Genomic DNA, 18,726 nt, shown 5'->3' with positions numbered 1-18,726 from the left:
CACCCCCAGGTCTCCTTCTGCTGAGCAGCCTCTCAAACCACCCTGCCCCCAAATGCACGGGGTGGTTGTGGCCCAAGTGTAGTTGCCTGACAGCTCCAGGCTGGCCAAGGCCATTTTCTCCACCCATCCCTGCTGCTATGTTTCTTCACCTGTTTGTGCCTGGCCATCTCCAGCTCCTGTGTGAGGAGTGCCCTGGCTGAGGAAAACAAAGAAGGGTCATGACAACTGGAGAGGAATATGTGCTGCTTTGGGAAGATGAACACTGCTTAAATCAGAAGCATCAAGGATAGTCCTCGACTTGCTGTTTCTGCAGGAAGGCCAGAAACAGCACAGGGCGTCCCTGTGCCCTGCAGTTACACCAGGAGGAGTGACTGAGTTTCAGCAGCCATTATGTTGCATTAACAAGATGAAGTTTTGATTCTGTAGCAACCTGGCTGAGAAGTCAGAGGTGGATCTGGATGGAAAGCAGAACATCTTTGTGTTAGACACAGAGCTCTCCTGGGTGTGCCTTCTCCTTCCTTGGTGTGGGTGTGTATGTTCTTTGGAAGCGCGGATGTGAGGACATGGTCCTAGCAGGCCACAAGAGCTAAGCAAGGTCACCAAGGAGGTGCAGAGGAATGTTTCCCAAAGCAGGAGGATGTGCTGGGTAGCTGTGCAAGTGGAGCTGTACCTGCAAAGGCAGTGCATGACTGGCTGAGTGACATGGGCACACCTGCACGTTTGCCCTTGGGCACTGAACCAGCCCCATAAGGATGTTTGATTCAAGTTGCAAGTGGAGTTTGAAGTGAGCCTAATCTGTCTCAGGGGTATCAGGACCCAGTGGTTTCTTTGAGAGGTATTTTTGTCATGGGTATTCTCAGAGTGTATCAGGATGTCAGTCTGGCATGGTCAGGTATCCACATCTCCTGGGGCCCAAGGTGGGGATGGTGTCAGCTGTCTCCCTGAGGGTGAACGGGCAAGTTCCCGACTTCCCTGGAGCCACCATTCTGCTGCACAGTGACTGCAGAGAATTTGCAGGAGCCACCTCCTAGGGAATATAGCCCAGAATCTCCTCTGCAGCTGGTGCTTCCTCCACCCCAGCCCCTTCTTGAATATCAGGCATTTGGCCTGTCCAGGGACTCAAATTAACCCTTTCCCTGAGCTTGTGCACTACTTATTTTCATGTCCCTGATGGCTGGATTTCAACCAGGAACCTTCAGTGCAAAGGCAGTGCTGTTTATTTTTAACCTGTGGTGCTGTGTGAACATTAATTAGGACTGATAATAAGGAACACAAACCTATTGGCACCCGTCTTGTGGTATCACTGAGGAATGCTGGCATGGTGACAGCTCAGCTTCTGCTCTCTGTGTAATAAGCACACACTAACCAGTAAATATGTTGAGAAAATAGGAAATATCTCAATGATTCCTAAATGTGCCCATCCCTATGCACCGAAGTTGCCATCTTGGCTGCTGTGTGCCGACGAAATGGGAACATTTGTTATTTATGGGCAAAATAAGGGCTGTTCTATTTGTGTTGTGGTAGTACAATGTTCTAAGTGTTTGGGCAGCCCAAACACTGCTGGTGGCATGGTAACTAGAGGAGCAAAACTTGGATGGCTTGGGATGTAGACAGCCCGTGCTGGTATATTTGTAACAGCAGGTTGCTACCCAGAAAATACCCCTGTGGTTAAAAGTGCTCAAGGGGGTGGATGTGCAGGCATTTCTGGAGGTAACTTGAGTCCTGGCAAGAACTCCTGAGAATCACTAAGAGCCTTTCCATTTATTTCAGTGGCTACTTTATGGAGCATGAGAGTTAATTTTGTGGGTAAATGACTTTTCCATGAGGAAAACAAAACCACCAAATCAGAACACAAGGTGCCCTGTGGGACCGTCTTGGGTCATGGTAGCAGCTCTGAGGCTGTTCCCCCGACTGTAGTCTAGACTCTAGCAGGAATACTGTCACATCTAGGATAGCCTGTGCTTTGTGATGGTCAGACCAGTGCTCCAGCAGATCCAGAGAAGGAACAGAAGGGTATAACAGCCAGGTCTGGCTGTGGCTGTCCTGGTAAGTGGAGACGGAAGGAGCTTTGGTGATGATGCATCTGCTCCCCTGGAATATGACAGGATTTGTTAAAGAGGAGCCAACAGTTCAATTGCTTTAGTATTCCCCTGACAAGCAGGAAACCCCACAATATGGGAAGCTTCATCCTTTCCTGTGTCATTTAATGGTAAACTTGAATAATGAAACCCAAACACCAAATCCTCCATAATGTAATTATATTAATAAATTCAGTTCATCCATTCCACATAATATCTCCTGGTGATACAGGGGGTTTCTCCCCTCCTTTTGCCTTTGTTCTCTTTATTGAGTTGATCATCTCCTTACACGGCATCAGGAGGAGTAAATAACCTCAGTTATCTGTCTTTGTTGCAAAAGAAACAATTACAGATTTACAGTCACTCTTATGGATCCTCCCCAGTGCACTTCCACTTTCCCTGTCTTTCCCCTCCTGCCTTCGTGTCTCCCTTTTGACAAAGAATGACCGGAAGCACATGTAATGATCCAGACTGGGGATTGCTGCTGCTGAGGTGCCTAATAGGATTATAGGATTTTCAGCATTAATCCTTATCCTATTCTTTAGGCAGGCTAACCTTTTACTTAGATTTTTGCCTCCTGTTGCACAATTATTCGACTCTTCAGTGATTTCTTTACAGCAGCTGTTTTGTCCTTTTTCAAGGTGATTGTAAGAGGTGTAGACCTCCAGCACAGAGCAGTGTAAGAACTGTCAGGCTGTTGTGGTTATTTGTTTAGTGCTGCAAGCGAGCTTTTCCTAACTCACTGATGGATGTCACCACTTCCTTGCCTCTCTCTGTATCCTGAGGGTGTGTGTTTGCTTTAGCCCAGACTGCAGAACATTTCTGTAGCTTTAAATGGAGTAGCTACTCTACATCAAGCTCTGGGAGATATGATGATCAGGATATCTGCTTCTGCACAGAAGGTAAAAGGGCCAATGCTTTCTTGGGTACACAGCTCATTCAAATAAGCTTTGAAAGATGGAAATGGGAGGGGAGTGGGTTGACACTGGTTTCCTAAGGAAATGAGACTTAAGTTGTCTGTTTTTCACTGCTGCAAAACTTTTGGATCTGCAAAGTGGTTGTGGCCAAAATAGATGGGTCAGAGAGGTCTGAAATATAAATTTCCTACATTATTACTAAGAACTAGCTGCTGGATAGGAGACAGTTTTATAGCACTGTCTGCCAGGAGGTAAGAGCTGCAGTGCTGACTCCATAGGTAGGTCATTAATTTGGCTGGCCAGCACCAGGCAGGCAGACAGTGCCTGTAACACAGAAGGAGTCACAGCACATCTGAGTCCCAGCTCAGCTGGCAGCTGTGGGAGGGAACTGAGGGGCAGTCCTGTGATTTTTGGGGATGTGGGAAGAAAGTTGAAGGTCCTGTGATCTGGTTCAGAGAACATCAGAAGCTGGCAGAAGAAGAATATAGAGATGAGGAGGACTGGGGAATGATATGGTTGGAATTGGGCTGCTGTCTCTCAGACTGGGGGCTGTCAGGATGACTGCCAGGGAGCAGTCATGGAGGCAATGGACTGATGTGCAATGGGGGAGCAAGGAGCACAGGAGCTCCAGGGTGTGGGAGAAACAAGCGGGGAACAGCAGAGGAAGAGGGTGGTGGCACTGCAGTCATTAACAGAGAGAAGGGACCGAGGTAGGATGTGATAAAAGAGCAAACCAACAGCGGTTAGGAACAATGCTTTTCAGGCATGGAAAGCAAAGATAAGTTACTTCAGCTTGTTAGACTGGGAATGGGGGTGACTGGGATAGGGGTTTAAACATGAGTGCATCCAGGTGGGGTAGAGACCACACAAAAGAGGTGGAAAAGAGACTTGGAAAAAGAAAGACTTTATGGCTTTTAGGGGACAAAGGAGGGACAAGGGTCAACCTCAGGTTTGTGTATAGCGTGCAGAAGGAGTGATTTGGCAACATTCTGAGCAAAGAGATGAAGGAAGGCAGGAATCAACAATAACTTTAATTACGCAGGAAGCTTGGATAAGGGGGAAGTGAGAATTATTGTCTTCAGCAGGGTAGAGGAACTGAGGGAAGAGATGGAGGATTGATGTGTGTGTTTGAATTAAATCAATTGTACTCAACCCTGATCCAAAGCCAAGTGAAAGCAGTGACTTCAAGAGACTTTGGAATATCCCTATATGCAAATATTTGTCTTAAAAAATCACAAATAAGCTTTACAGAAATGCCCAAACATCTTTTGTCTTCCATTTGTAGAGTGTACCCAGAGTTTGTGACCCCAAACCACTTAGTAAGCCACAGCAGTGACAAGACTGGCTTCCAACATTCCTTAAAACAATTTTCAGTCTGGTAAACCACAACAGTAATAAATGTCCATATATGCACACAACACACTCCAAGGCAAATCAGTGAAACTCTCAATCTCTAGTTTAGGGAGATCACATCATCTTATTAACTGTCCCTTGCTCTGCACATGCAAAATTACTGCAATTTTCTTCCCTCACATGATTTTCTTTTCCAAGTATTTATTGTCTGCAAATAATTATTTTCTGGTATTCCTACAAACCATTTGCTTCTTCAGGATCCAGTGACTTTCTGTTAGCAGCACAAACCAAGGAAATGAATATCAATCATTCAGTGATTATTTGCAGGAAATAAAAGAGATAGCAGACAGCCTAGGCCAAGAAGGAAGAACAGCATTGCAGTGTTTTTTATAAGGAGAGCCAAAAATATTTTCCATGTGCTCAGCTGTTATTTTCTGAATATTGTAGCTTTCTTCCTTTTGTGAACTCTAGCTTCTTTGGATTAGGTCCTGCTACCACTGAACTTGGCATATTTGTTATTAGCCTCAGGATCGAGCCACTGTGTGTGTGTGTTCATCCTTGCCTTAACCCATGTTGCTGTTTGGTGGGACACTGCAAGGGACAAAAAAGCTTTTGGTTTCCCAGAATTTTTCTGACTGTTTGTATCTGATCCTTGCAGATAGCACAAGCCCCTCTCAGTGAAATAGGTTTGGAGATGACAAAGATTTTTGAAACCAGTGTGAAGCCTCTGTAAAATGTTGAATCTCCTCACTCAGTAGCTGCTTTTCTGAAGTCTGCATTGTGCTTCAGGTTCTGCTAAGCCATGCTACAGTGAGCATGATGAATAGCAGGCAAATTGCCTTTGGTCACTGCTTTGGAAATCAAGATGTGTGCTGGCTCACCCCATTCTTTCATAAATACCTTCCTGAGCTCCGGGAAGTACGACGGTGCACCATATCCCAGAGTGTTAATTTTTAATGTCTTATACACGTAATGGACTTGACTGTAATTACGAGTCCCTCGGCACACAGCCACTGCTGGCAGGGTGGAGAAAGATGACTGTGGGTCCATGTGGCTCCACAATTAGGGATTGAAACATTGATCATTTTCATTCCCAGGAGCAGAGGAAACAGTTGTGTGAATTTAAAGCAAAAGCTTCAATGGAAAGATGGGTTGTTGCAAGCCAATAAACATTACCCTGCAATCTATTAAATTTAGACTTTGCAGCATCATCCTCCTGCTTTGAATAAAACTGACTGAAACCTGGGCAGGGCAAAGTGGTTTTGACAAGCCTATGCTTACGTCCAGAATAATCCAAGTGAATAAGCATGTAGGCAGTGATGCAGAGAGAACCTAGTATAAAAAATTCTCCACCTTTTTTTCTCAGTAGTGCTATTTTTAACTTGCAGATCCATGTTTCTTTCTTACATGAAATCTTGAAGCTGACAGCATCCCTTTCAGACTTGAAAATGAAAGGAAGCTGTCTGAAAGAACAGCAGAGCTGGGATTTTTAGGCCTGATCATGTTGGCATATCTTGGTGGGCAGATACCTCCTCCTTTCATGAACCCAAATTGATTTCACTGAACAGTGCAAGGTTCTTCTCTATACCAGATTTAATGTAGGATAAGGCACCTAAACCCTTGCACCAGTAGAATCTGGATCCTGCTTTATCATTTGCCAGCTTTTCAGAGTACTGAATAGAGGTGGAAGGGATTTTAGACAAATAATTCTCTCTCTGAAAGCAATACTCCTATATTCCTGGTGTTGCAGTAGACTGTTTCAAGATCAGACTTTTAATTTCCTTTTGAAAGTGTGGCGGTGGCCTTTTTTGTTTGGTTTGGTTATTTTGTTTTGTGTGTAACTCATAAAGTACAAATTTGGAAACCTTTGCAAAAAGAAAAACAGCCTGAATCTCTGCTCTTCATTCAAGTCACTGGCAATGGCTGCTGTGAATTCAGTGATGCAAAATCACTCCTGTGCTGTACTTAGTGCACTCAAGCTTAAATCAAATCCTAACACTTTTTACCAGTGCAAAACCCACATTTAAAACACAGGGAAAAAGAAAATCTTTCCCTGTGACAGGAAATCAATTTAATCCGTTTATTGTTTGTTTGTTTTTTCCAGGCTTATATTTGGCACACTTTACCCTGCATATTATTCTTACAAAGCCGTGAAATCAAAGGACATCAAAGAATATGTGAGTAATGAGGTTTGTGGCTGTGCTGGGGGGTTGTTTTCTAAGACTGCTCCTCACCACATTGGAAAAATGTTGTCTGTTTTCTGGGAAAGCTCATAAAGCAGTGCAAGGGGCAGACTGGCCTGAAGGTGGACTGGTTGATTACTGGGCACAAATGAGACTTGGGTTTGTGCTTCTGGCTCCAGTGCAGAGCTGATGTGCTCCTTGACAGATGCATGCTGCTCCTCTGGTGGTGAGATATACAGCCGACTTAAAAGGCATTTGGCATCCAGAGCTTTGTGTGCTCTTCTTTGTTTCTGAAGAGCAGCATAAATCAAAGCCTTTTCAAAAAGCCTTGAAGCTTTAACTGCTCATTCAAAACAAGGATAAGAGGAGGCAAGTAGAAGTACATAGGACTGAATCCTCAGACAGAAACATCCTTCCTTGCAGAGCGACCTATTTACAGGCAGGTGTGGCAGCTGGGTGTGCTCTCTTTTTTCTTTTTGCTGAAAAATCTTCCCTGGGCCCTGGCTTCTAAAGGCATATGGGGCCATCAGGGAAAGTGAAATGAGGGAGTATCAAAAGGACTTGGATGCTGTTGGGGTCCTGTAGGATTTGTAGTGCTCTTCACAACCTGAGCTCTTTTAGCTTCATTGAACCCAGATCTTGACTCTTCAATCCTCTCAAGATCCCAGGGATAACAAGTCCATTTTCTCATCTGGATAACAGCAGAGATGTCTATCCCATTAAATCTTTAGTGCAAACTCAATCTGGGGCTCACTGTGGCTGCTAAGAGCGTTGTTTATAATTTTCCTCCTTCAGAAAATGGTTTTGGTATTTCGAGAATAGTAAGTGGTAGAGAACACAGCAGATACTTAAGGTACTCTGCAGCCCTTGCACAGCTGTGCTTCTCAGGGCTTCTTTGCCTGAAAATGCTGAGGATGTGCACAAACATCTCCAAGCAGTGTCTGCCACTGATACTCAACATTTCCACAGTCCCTTACTGGAAGGTATTTTGTTGAAGGGTCCAATTCCTGTTGGAAATTTAATTGTAAAAGAGGAACTCACATCAGGCACTTGTGGTTGTGACGCAAATGTGAGAACAGCTGATCTCAGACCTGGTCTGCCCTTACAATTGATTTCAGTTTAATATAGCAGTTGTGGCACTTTATCCATTAAGGCCTGATTTAAAAAAATAATACATGAAGTAATAATTTACACTGACACAAGAGGAACCTTCACTTATTAATCAAAACTTATATCACTCTCTAGTAATTTTATTCTGCTTGGTAATAGTAATTTTGATGAATGTTTTAGGGTGATCCAAGCCCATCCACACCAGGCCTTGGTTTGTGTTTAAAAGTTTTGCTGGCAGTAATGTCTAAGTGAGAGAGCCATGTTGGCACTGAGGCTCTGAGGAGTCACAGTTACATAAGAAGTCTGGCAGAAGCTGCACTAGGAAGATGATGCTCTCAGGCATTTGGCAGTGCCATTATTGTTGTAACATTACACATAGATATAGATATGCACATAAATATAAATCCCAGGAGAGCAGTTATGTACCACAGTGACAGGTGCTCAGGGAATAATTCCAGTACCTACAGGGAGATGAAGACTATCAGTAGTGTCCCCACTGTATCAGGGAGAAGATGGGGATATTATTTCCAAGCTGGTGAGATCCAGTTTTATTGACACCTCCATCTTCCATTCCCCAGAGCAGCATCTGGTGTAGGTATCCCTCTTGTACTGTCTTCCCTCCAACCTTTCCTTAGCCTATTTCAATTGTACGAGCCTTAGCTATCATAGTCCAATTCTCTAATTCATGGATTTTCATGGATTTTCATGGGTTTTACTTCCTTAAGCTTTCTAACATTCCAGCAAAGCTGCTTAGGGAACTCCATTCTCAAATACACCTAATTAAACAACTGTTGTCAGTTAAATTAACAACCTATGTCTCACCATATTTTTCCATCCTAAGAAGAACCAATACTACATACTTCAGAATAGTTGAGCTGTGCTTTTAGATGCCATTTAATGCTCAGTGGCAAAAATTTCCAAATTTCTGAATTACTTGAGGTACTACAGTTTATTTGACCGAATCACCATCCCCAAAGACTCTCTTGCTGTCACCCCAAAGGAAACCATCATCCCTGACAGTGGAGTTTCTCTTGTTGAACAGACAGCACAGCACATGCTCTCACTACCAGTGTGAGGTAAAACACTCCCCCCTAAGCCCAAGGCAAGGGATTTAAACTATTGCCCTTGCCCTTGTCACTGCACTGGGTGTGGGTAGGAGCAGGAACAGCCACTCTAGGGCTGCCCACTGAGTCAGTAAGTTGTGGTGAGTTGATTGTGCTCCTGAGCCCTAAATTATGGGATGGGCAGTTACCTCTTTACCTCTTTCTGTCTTTAAGTATTATGTAAGTAATTAGATTTTGTCTTAACTGGAGTTTAGCCAAAAACCTTATATTAACATTTGCTATTAACATGAGCCAAGTGAGATTTTTAATGCCCTGTGGTAGGGCTGTCATGCTCTACTGGCCAGTGGAGTTTCTGTAAGGACAGAGTCAGGCTGCTCTTCTTTTCCTGAGACCAGTCCTAAAGGCCACAGTCACCCTCCCAAGGGCTGTGTAAATCTGACACGTGTTATGTGCTGAAGTGGGGCAAACTGGCACCTTCAAGTCCACGGTAATTGCTAAATACACAGTGGAGAAGGTGAGGGGATAAGAATTTCTTTTCCTGTGAGAGTTATTCTGTGCACTTGTGCCTGTAAGAGAGAGCTTGAGACTGTTTTTGTTTACCAGGTCAAATGGATGATGTACTGGATCATATTCGCGCTCTTCACGACAGCAGAGACATTCACGGATATCTTTCTTTGCTGGTAAGCACCAGAGGGGAGAGGCTCTTTGGCATGAGATGAAAAGAAAATAGCAATGTTTACAAGGGGAAAAATGGCACACAAAGGTGCACTGACTCCTGTACAGGGGTTCAACAGCTTCAAGTGCACAGAGGGTTTTTGTCTGCAGGAGACATGCTTCCTTTCTCAGTGCTGTCACAGAAAAAACAAGAAAGAAGTAGAAAGGCTCAGTGGTATCTCATTAGTGGGAAATCATTACTGGAGTGTCAGGCCCTGCCTGTCAGAGAGGCACAGCTGACTGCCCAGTTGGATGCTTGCAGAGGTCATCACATAAACAGCAGTTGATTCAGCTACAGGCAGAGTTTTAGACTTGCCTGGCTGTATCCTACAGGAAATACACAGACTGTGGATCAGGTACAAACAGCCCTGCAGCACAAGACTTTGTAGGTTGTTGTGTGGGTGGGATGTTTTTCCTGGCACATTCCTGGTTAGGCTGGGTTTCTGGTTTGATGGAGGACAGTGACAGTCAACACTGGTGTGGCTCTCTGGTGCCAGTGGAAGGATTCCTGTGACCTGTGTCAGGACAAGAGCACATAAATGCCCATTTAGCAGATTCAGTGTGTTTTGGATGCTCAGGTTTTAAAGTGTTTGTTGCTTGGTTGCCCTTTATAGTAAGGCCTTTCTACCAGAAATCAGTGAGATCAGTAGACTTTAGGATGAAAATGTAACTGTAGTGCATGGCCCTTACAGCCTATTCCTGCATAGCACTGCAGGCCTTGAGTGAGTCCTCCAGATGGAGGAAATCAGGAGAACTTGGCAACATGTCAGATCTATTGAAAAGGAGATAAAAGACATTAATGTCTATCTAATTTGCATGCAGATCTGCCTCTTCTTTGTTTATCTGGAGCTGTGTGGTTCTTTTTGGAGGATGAATTATGTGGGTCTGTCAGGAGGAATGGCAGAGGGCTCATCCAGCCTGTGAAATCAAGTGTGCTGTAGAGATCCTCAGTGAGGTGGGAGATCAACCTGGCACATCCATGCTCAGAGTAGAGCATTGCAGAGGCCCATGGTGTCAGACCTGTGTGCTGGCTGGCCCAGCTGGCTCAGTGACAGCACTGTGTGGCACAGCAGGAGCTTGTCTGGGTGCAGCTGGGCTGGTCCGCAGCCATCACAGGTCTCTGCACTGCTCTGGCTTGCAAAGAGTAACAATCCTTCATCACTGCTGGCAGCAACGTGCCTGCCTACATGAAGATGCTGCTGGGTGGCCAGTCTTGAGCTCTGGGCTCTGTCCTCCAGAAAAGAGTCTGGATAATTTAATCTCAGGATGTACCTGACTGCTTGTTACAGCTAAAGCATGTCCTGTTGTTAATGTCCTCCATATTTTGCAGCCCTACCTGAAAGTCAGGGTGGATCTGCACCTTTATGTTGCTTGGACAACAAAGGTTCTTGTATTTCAATTTTAGTCACATAAGTGTTAGCTTAAAAGCTGAGAGGCAGAGAGATGGAAAGTGCATAAATACATATCAATGAAATTTGTTTTGCTGGTTTGGTCTTTGCTTTCAGTGACTGGGGATACTGTGAAGGCAGCACCTGTGATCTTTGAATATAGAAAGCTCCTCTTTCTAGAAAGCTATTACATGTCAGATTCTCTTCCAGACCATTAAATAATGGTCCTGATAACCAAGTAAAGATTCATTCACATGTGTCATTGAGATGTGCTCAAAACTGAGTCAATACACTTTAATCTTTAGATTTTTTGGTAAGCAAAATCTGCCTCGAGCTAAGCTGGCAAATCCTGTGCTGAGCATCTCTAATTAAGGGCAGTGGTTAAATTGGGAGCAGACAATAATCCTCTTTTTCTTCTAGGTTTCCATTCTACTATGAACTCAAAATAGCTTTTGTAGCTTGGCTGCTGTCTCCGTACACAAAAGGCTCCAGCCTCCTGTACAGGAAATTTGTTCATCCTACTCTGTCTTCAAAAGAAAAGGTAATCACAGGTGCCTGGATCCTCTCTGGGTGGAACAGAACTATGGTGTGTTTACTTCAGTCCCTGTATCATTCATTTTCATGGAAGAATTGGGAGTTGCTGAGTCTCTTCCTCTGACATTTGATCCTCTCTTTTTGTTTGGTGTTTTTGTTCTTTGTGGTTGTTGTGTTTTTAAATACTGGCATCTGTTCAGTGCACTCACACTTATTAACTCGTTTTGGTGCAGTTGAGAAGGCTGGAGGGAGGGGGATAAAAATACCTCCTCAGCTGCTTTGCATGTACTGGCTGATTATAGCTGGAGTGCTCTGTTGTGGCTGGATATAACAAATAGAGAAACTTGGTCTGGCAGCCAGGATTCCTCAACTTTGTTCCCAGCTCTGCCTAAAACATTGTACAGCAATGAGACAAACAGCCCAGGCAGACTAAAATGGGCTTAGCAAGCACATGCCTGGCTGTGTCGTGTGGTGAAAAAAGGCATGTAGCATGTTGAGGTTCTAGATTAGGAGTGTCTTGCTCAAATTAAAGATGCTAATTTTGGGTGGGGGACATTACAACTTGGATCATTTGCCTGCCTGGGAGATTCCTGTGGCTGTGAATGGGTCACTGTCAGGCAGATCCATTTGGCTCATGAGAATAAATGGACCAAGAACAGCTATTGTCACATACCAACATGAAAACTGCTGAGTGAGTAACTGTTTCCTGCACTGGCAATTTGGAAATAAAAGCTCTCCCTTTAGCCACAGGCAGTGAAGTAGCAGTTGGATCTCAGTCCTGTCCCAGAAGGACAGTGGGAATCAATCCCCTGTCTCTGCTTCCCTTTGCTTGTGCTTCTCCCAAGTAGGGATCATGCATTTTGAGTTGTCACTTCTTGCCTCTGGGGAATAGGGAGAGCAGCCAGAAGCTCCTCACAACCTCCAGTCCCTACTAACCCAGCACATCTACCAGCTGAGTACTAGAAGTCATTACTATCATTATCATCCAGTCTCCGGTGTCCTGAGGGAGGGCCAATGAGGGCAGGAACCTCCCTAACTGTTTCACTGTATATTGAGCAGCATCAAAGTCCAGAAGCTCTGTGCCTACCAATTCCATGGGCACTGAAGCTGGGCTCTGCTGTGATGTGCAGAGATATTTCTGAGGCCACCTGTCCTGAACACAGGGCAGTGCAGCTTCAGCTGCCCAGTGTCATCATATGAGTATTTTTAACTATGAGGCAATCCCATTTGTCTTTGGAGTGCATGGTTTGCAAATGGCTATCAGTCCATGTTGCTCAGGCAGATTTCTCTTGCTTCCAGGACCCCAACTTTGGGTCCCAATCTTCCATTTGTAGAATAAAGAGTTCCCCAATCCTGCAATGGGAGTTACTGCCCCCCAGCAAACTTTTCCTCTTTGCAAATGTTGGCTGTGAACTTCTTTCCAGCCACAGTGGAGGACATGGGGGACATCTACCCCCATAAAGTATGACCTGACTCTGCCAAGAATTTGAGGCTGGGAGCTTAAGCTTGAACTTGTCCTTCTTGTGCTTTTTTAATTGTTGCTTTGGTGTTCTGCTCTGACAGGAGATCGATGACTGCCTCATCCAGGCAAAAGACCGGAGCTACGATGCCCTTGTGCACTTCGGGAAGCGGGGGCTAAACGTTGCAGCCACGGCAGCCGTCATGGCAGCTTCGAAGGTAAAGGTGCAGGTCAGGATGGTGACTCCTTAACATCTCTGCATCCACTGCCAGCAGCAGCCACAGCGTGGAGGGGGGGAGATGGTGGGGGTAGGGATTCTGTCATTATTTTCTATAGTGACCTATAATTTTGTGTAGTGACAGGAAAGAAGATGAAGTTCACGAAGGCTAAAAGTTCTTCTTCAAGGCATACACATAAATAACTGGTGTGTAATTCTCTGCTGAGATGTTATGTGAGAGTGAATGGGAAGTGCCATTAGTTGCTTTTGGAGGATGAGTAGATATTGGACGAGGGGTCTCATCTGAAGGGGTGTATCCTATATTCTCTTCCTGGCTTAGAGCCAAACACAGAAAATAGCTATTTTCTGTTCCTTTTCTTGCATAGAAGCTGCAAGGACTTGATACCTGCATTTTGGGGTCCTGCCCTCTGGCCATGGGCTATCATGGCTTAGAGTCGATGTGCACTGTGTGTTTTGGGGGTGACACTTGGCTACCACGCCTGTTGCAGAAGGATAGTTAGAAACATATGGGCAAGGAGGTACAAGGAGCAACATGAGAATGGGATTTGAAGGAAGTTATTTTCCTCTGCCAAATGCTTTTCCTATGACCTAAGGCACATCACTTTAGTATGTCTTGGCCTTACTTCCTGCAAAAATGCATAATGTGTCCTTGGGAGGCCAAATACCATAAAGCTTATAAAGCCTGTTGAAAGCAAGGTATTACAGAAGGGGAGAGCCCAAAGGGTGTGCCATGCTCATGGGATCACATGGATATGCTAAACCCAAAAATTGTCTTCTTTTTCCCTGCCTAGCATTGTGCAGACTATATTGTCAGGCCTGTCTTCTCCTGAGCTGTTGTTCTTCAGTAGGGAGACTCTTCTAACCCAGGGACTGTGAGATAAACCAAATTTGGACTGAAACCTGGGATAAACATGGAGCTAGGGCAGTGCTGTGTATGTATCGTATGCCCAATGAAATAACATTTTTGTGATGCCTCCAGGACACTTAACACTTTTGCTGCTGCCATTTAAGCCTGAAGAAGTCACACTGGGGACATAAATAGGCTCTAGGAATGCCAGTTTTGCAGCACTGCCTTTGCTCTGATCCTACAAGGTGCTGCAGACTGTCTGTGCTAGAGCTGTTTTTAGGACACAGTGAGAAACTATGTGTGAATCCCAAAGGAATTCTGGCTCCTGTCTAGGTAGCCCCTGAATATGAGAAGCTCAACAGTAACCCAAACCCACAGTGCCAACCTGTTCCTCCATCAGGACTGCAACAGTGTCTGCATCAGCTGTTCAACTGGAATGAACAGTCAGCACCACAGTTTTCCTTCCCACTGTTCCACTTTTCTGCTGTTTTTCTTAAAACTCTCTCTGCCTTAAAATGTGGCTCCAGTGGCAATGGGGAAAAGAGGGAAGAGTCTCCATGGTACAAGGAAGCTGTTGTTTTTCATAGTTGATGAAACTCCCCATTCAGTGGTGGAAGAAAACAACTCTGTGACTCGTGTGGTATTATTGCATTGCACATCTGCCAGCACAACTTGAGAGAAAATTGTTAAGATATTGCAACCTGTAAATGGGCCAGAAGAGTCTTACTTGCACACTACTTTGGGGAGGGGAAAATTATTTGTTAATAAGATTGAGAGGTTGTTATTGAATAGATTGATTGTTTGATTTTTACAACAAAGCAAGGACTGTTCAAGCATTTCCTTCAGCCTTGACATTAAAATTACTCTGAATGTATGAGGAAAAAATAGGACCCCTGGCTTCCTTCACTACTTTGGCTTGTGGCCTCCAGAAAGTTGCTTGTTTGTGTGTGCCTAAGGGTGCAGATCCAACAGATTGTGTGAGCCAATCTGACAGCTCTGCTTCTGCAAAATGGGGTAGTGCTCCAGTTCCCAGTGTGCACCAGCATTTTGGACCTCCTCAGGTTATCTCTAATCTATCACAAAGTTAATCCTGAAAGAAAAAGAAAGGGGTATGTTCTTTTGAGCCCACAAACTTATCTCTAGTGGCTGAGCCAGCATAAGGAAAGGGATTGAACTGCATTGTGAGGAGCATGGCCAGAGGAAAGGAAAGCAAGATCATCCCTTCCTGGTCTTGGGAAGCAGAGAAATTAGCTGTGCTGTCCATGGAAGTACACACCAATCTGTTCCCAGTGTAATATCCAGGAATGGTTAAAGCAACTTCTGTTCCTTGCCCTTCTGAGACGGAATGTGCCACTGTCCTGGCAGGGAGAGCTGCCTGGTGTGAATTACAGCCTGGAGTGCTGCAGTGCAGGAGTGCTGAGCTGGGCTTCCTCGGGTTCTCAGGATGTGATTGGGTGGGTGTGGATGTGTCTCCACGTTGCTGTCCCTGCTGCTGAGGAGGGAGTTGTTTACCAGAGAGGAGTGGTACAACAGGGGTGGGAACTGTTTCTGTTGCCCTGGTTTTCAGCTGCTGTCAACTGCATGTCAACACCCTTCCTTGCTCACTTGAGAAGGTATAACTGAGCCAGATTATCCTGCGTGAGAGAAGTTTAAATGACTAATTATCTGGAAAACACTTTGAGCAGACAGATGCCAGACCAGACTGCAGTGCTGTCCTTAGGGGGGAAGTTTCCAGGGAAGGAGGAAAGAAAATACTATTTCTAAGGCTTATCATGGCTTTTCCAATGCCAAGATTGAAGGGAATCTAGCTAGGCTGTGATAAGTGTTGAGTGTAGATGGGAAAGTGAGCTCTTCATTTGGTTTCAGCCTTTAAAGGATTGTGTTACAATTGGAACCTGTAGAGATGATGATTTATTCAGTAGCACTGTGCTCCTGCAGCTTCCATGGAAAACATGGCTTTTACCAGCAAGTGAATGTGAGGATTATTTACTGCTTCACTTGGATTATTGGGTGAGGAAAAGATGCTTTTGTATGCAGAAATGGACCTTCAGGCGTTGCAAGTCAACTTCACGTAGTGGCAATACACAGTGAGCTGCTGGGCTGAAAAGGGACTCTGTACAGATCTGTTTTCAGTAAATTAGCTGAAATCTAATGGCTCCTATACCTGCAGAACATGTCTCACCCTGTGCCTAGCCCTGTCCTCTCCTTTCTGTCTGAGCTGTGATCCATCATGGTCTTTTGTCTTTCATGATAAGATCTTTGGGCAAGGCCCATCTTTTAATTCTTTTCATCCATCATATTTTTTTTTATCCATTCTTTTCGTCCATCATATTTTTTAATCCATCCTGTTTATCCATCATCTTTTTATTCGTGCAGCACAATGCATCTGCCTCTCTGATTACCATTAGTGTGTGACAGGCTGCTGCTTATGTATTTACTGCAGGCTAAGATGCTGCAAGCTGTGCACAGCCACACCTTCCTTACCTCTAATCCCCTGTCCCTTTCCCTTTTTTATCTTAAATACCCTATGGTTTCAGTTAACCAACTGCAGGCTTGTCCTTCCCCCTCCTCTTTCTCCCTGCCCCTGCTCTGTTTTGTTTTGAAGCCACAGTTGTGCTAATGCTGGCACAAACCTGTGCCAGTTCATTTTACAGGCTGAGGAGCTGTCAGTGTCCCAAGCACCCTGGGTCTGCCCAGCTGGCTCACTTGGGTGTTTTCTCTCTCTCTGGAGAGTCTATTTTTGATGCTCACTAGGCAAACAGAATGTTGGATACCTGGTTTATTACTCCTGCTAGGTGCTCAACACAGATCTTTACCTGCCCCTAGCAGCTCACATCCCCCACCAAGGAGCATAATCTCATTTGGGGCTCTAATCCTGTCCTCATCACTTGGTGATTCTGTCACATGTGGTAACTTCAAGTGGGTCAGTCCTAAGTGGTAGGATTAAATGAGCAGGCAGTAAATCCTGCTGTTCTTTGTGTGTTTTCAATTAGTTCCAGCTAATTCAGCCATTTCCATTCCTGAAGAGCCCTGACCACCACCACCTTTCCAGCTCACCTTGGTGGAGAGAAAACAAGCTTGCATTTGGGTCACAGCAGAAGGGAGCAGCAGCAGCAGGGCTGTTACAGCCCCAGTCACGGGGCTGCTGCAAGGCCTTGGCCAGGCAGTGCATCCATCAGATGGATCCTGGGCATAAGTGGGCTTTTCACTGCCACCAGTCAGGTTTCAGTGTAAGCAGCTGGGACACAAATGGTTGCAGCAAGGAGAAGTTCCAGTGGCTTGGAAGCAGCACCAGCCTTCTCCAGCACCCTTGTATGTAGTCCCTTGCTGTCAGCACACTCCCAGCACTTATCCTCCACCTGTCACCCTGAGCCTGCTACCACCTGCTGCTTTGCCATGTCCCCAGTCCCCAGCTCCTCTATCCCTGCTTGCTTTCCCAGAAGCCTGCCCAGCCCTGCCATTGCCTCCTGTCTTTCTACAACCCACACATCACCAGTTTTACACTCTCCTCCAGCTCTCTCACTCTCTCATTCAAGCCCTTGGGTTTCCCAGATCCTGTTTGGCTGTATCCTTATTCCCCACCCTGAACCAACCAATTCTGCCTAACAGACCCACATCTTTCCCCACCTGAAGACAAATCCTGTTCCCAACCACTTAACCATCCCCAAGTTGCAGCCTGAACTCTGCTTTTCAAATGAGATTTGGAGAAAACATCCCATGCCAACAGATCAGTGTACTCCAGAGGTTTCTGCTAGTGTACCTTCCCCTGCCTTTCTCCTGCCCTTCTGTAGGTGAGGTGGCAGAGCAGCTGGTGCTGTGGCCCATTGCGTGCCCGCTTTAGCGCAGGGGAGTGGGGCACAGCGTGGTGCTGGCAGTGGGTGCAGAGCCTTGGCAGGAGAAGATAAATGAGGTGGAGGGAGCAGGCACACATGACTGGTGTCAGTGAAAAGCCCATTTGTGCCTAATAAGTCTGAGAAACAGCCCAGGAACCTCTCAAGCGTGGGGAATGTGGCTCGCGGGGAGCCAGCGGTCGCTGCGCATATCGCTCAAAGGAGCAGGCACACAGGCAGGCAGGAGGGTTCAGGGTGTGCATCCACCTGCTTAACTAATGCCCAGAAGTGCAGCCTCAGCAGCTCCCAAACCACCTGTCTGGGCTGGCATTTCTGTTCTATTCATTTCTATTTCCACCTTTGGGCTCACCTTCCCCTGGAGGGTTATAGCTTCATTACCTTAAGGCCCTTTAGCCCAAGAAATTTATCAGGAAGTTTTTCAGTGCATTTGCTGTTTTTTAAACCAGGACACTGGGATGGAAATGCTGGTGATGATTTAGGCTTTATCCTCTTTAGACAAACAGCATCTTTTAAGTCATTTTTAGTATCCAGCTGCTGTAGCCAGTGCAATTGCCCGAAAATCAATATTTAGATCCCTAATTTACCATGCGATTTTAGACCTATTTACTGGGGAAACCAGGAGAAAAATACTTGTGTGGGAGAGACATGCTGCCTTTTGTGACATAACAGTGGAGAACTGCACTTCTACTTGAATTGGGAGAGTGAAGGCAGGGGTGGGGAGGATCCTTTCCCTTAAGATGCTTGAGAAAGCCTCTTTGTAATGATTAGATCCCAGTGCTCAGAGGGAGAGTGCTCCTTTGCTGAGCAAACATATGGGAGCACAGTTCTGACCAATCTGCTTAGCACCACATCTGTGATGGCCACATCATGTGCCCTCATCAGTAACATGGCCTAGAGCTGCAGAGGTCAGGAGTGATTTAGAGTTCACAGTTTGAGAAGCCTTTGGGAATACTCTACTGTTATCTCAGAGGGGCTGAGCTTGTTGCTTTT

At 45.4% G+C, this 18,726-nt stretch overlaps 1 protein-coding gene across 2 annotated transcripts in view; it reads left to right on the top strand.

Moving 5' to 3' along the window:
- REEP1 (receptor accessory protein 1) overlaps window positions 1–18,726 on the top strand; it is a 65,651-nt gene that overhangs the window by 20,964 nt on the left and 25,961 nt on the right. The window contains exons 2-5 of one of the 2 annotated variants that reach the window (XM_053975046.1): window positions 6,453–6,525; window positions 9,309–9,385; window positions 11,228–11,348; window positions 12,905–13,030. In XM_053975046.1, the coding sequence (XP_053831021.1) occupies window positions 6,453–6,525; window positions 9,309–9,385; window positions 11,228–11,348; window positions 12,905–13,030 (397 nt within the window). The remainder of the gene's footprint in view (window positions 1–6,452; window positions 6,526–9,308; window positions 9,386–11,227; window positions 11,349–12,904; window positions 13,031–18,726) is intronic. The other variant, XM_053975045.1, reaches the window with a different exon arrangement.

The sequence above is a fragment of the Vidua macroura genome, chromosome 4 (assembly GCF_024509145.1).
Source record: "Vidua macroura isolate BioBank_ID:100142 chromosome 4, ASM2450914v1, whole genome shotgun sequence".
Classification (NCBI taxonomy): Eukaryota; Metazoa; Chordata; class Aves; order Passeriformes; family Viduidae; genus Vidua; species Vidua macroura.
Note: the sequence above shows the minus strand (reverse complement) of the source record. Positions and strands in the feature narration are given on the sequence as shown.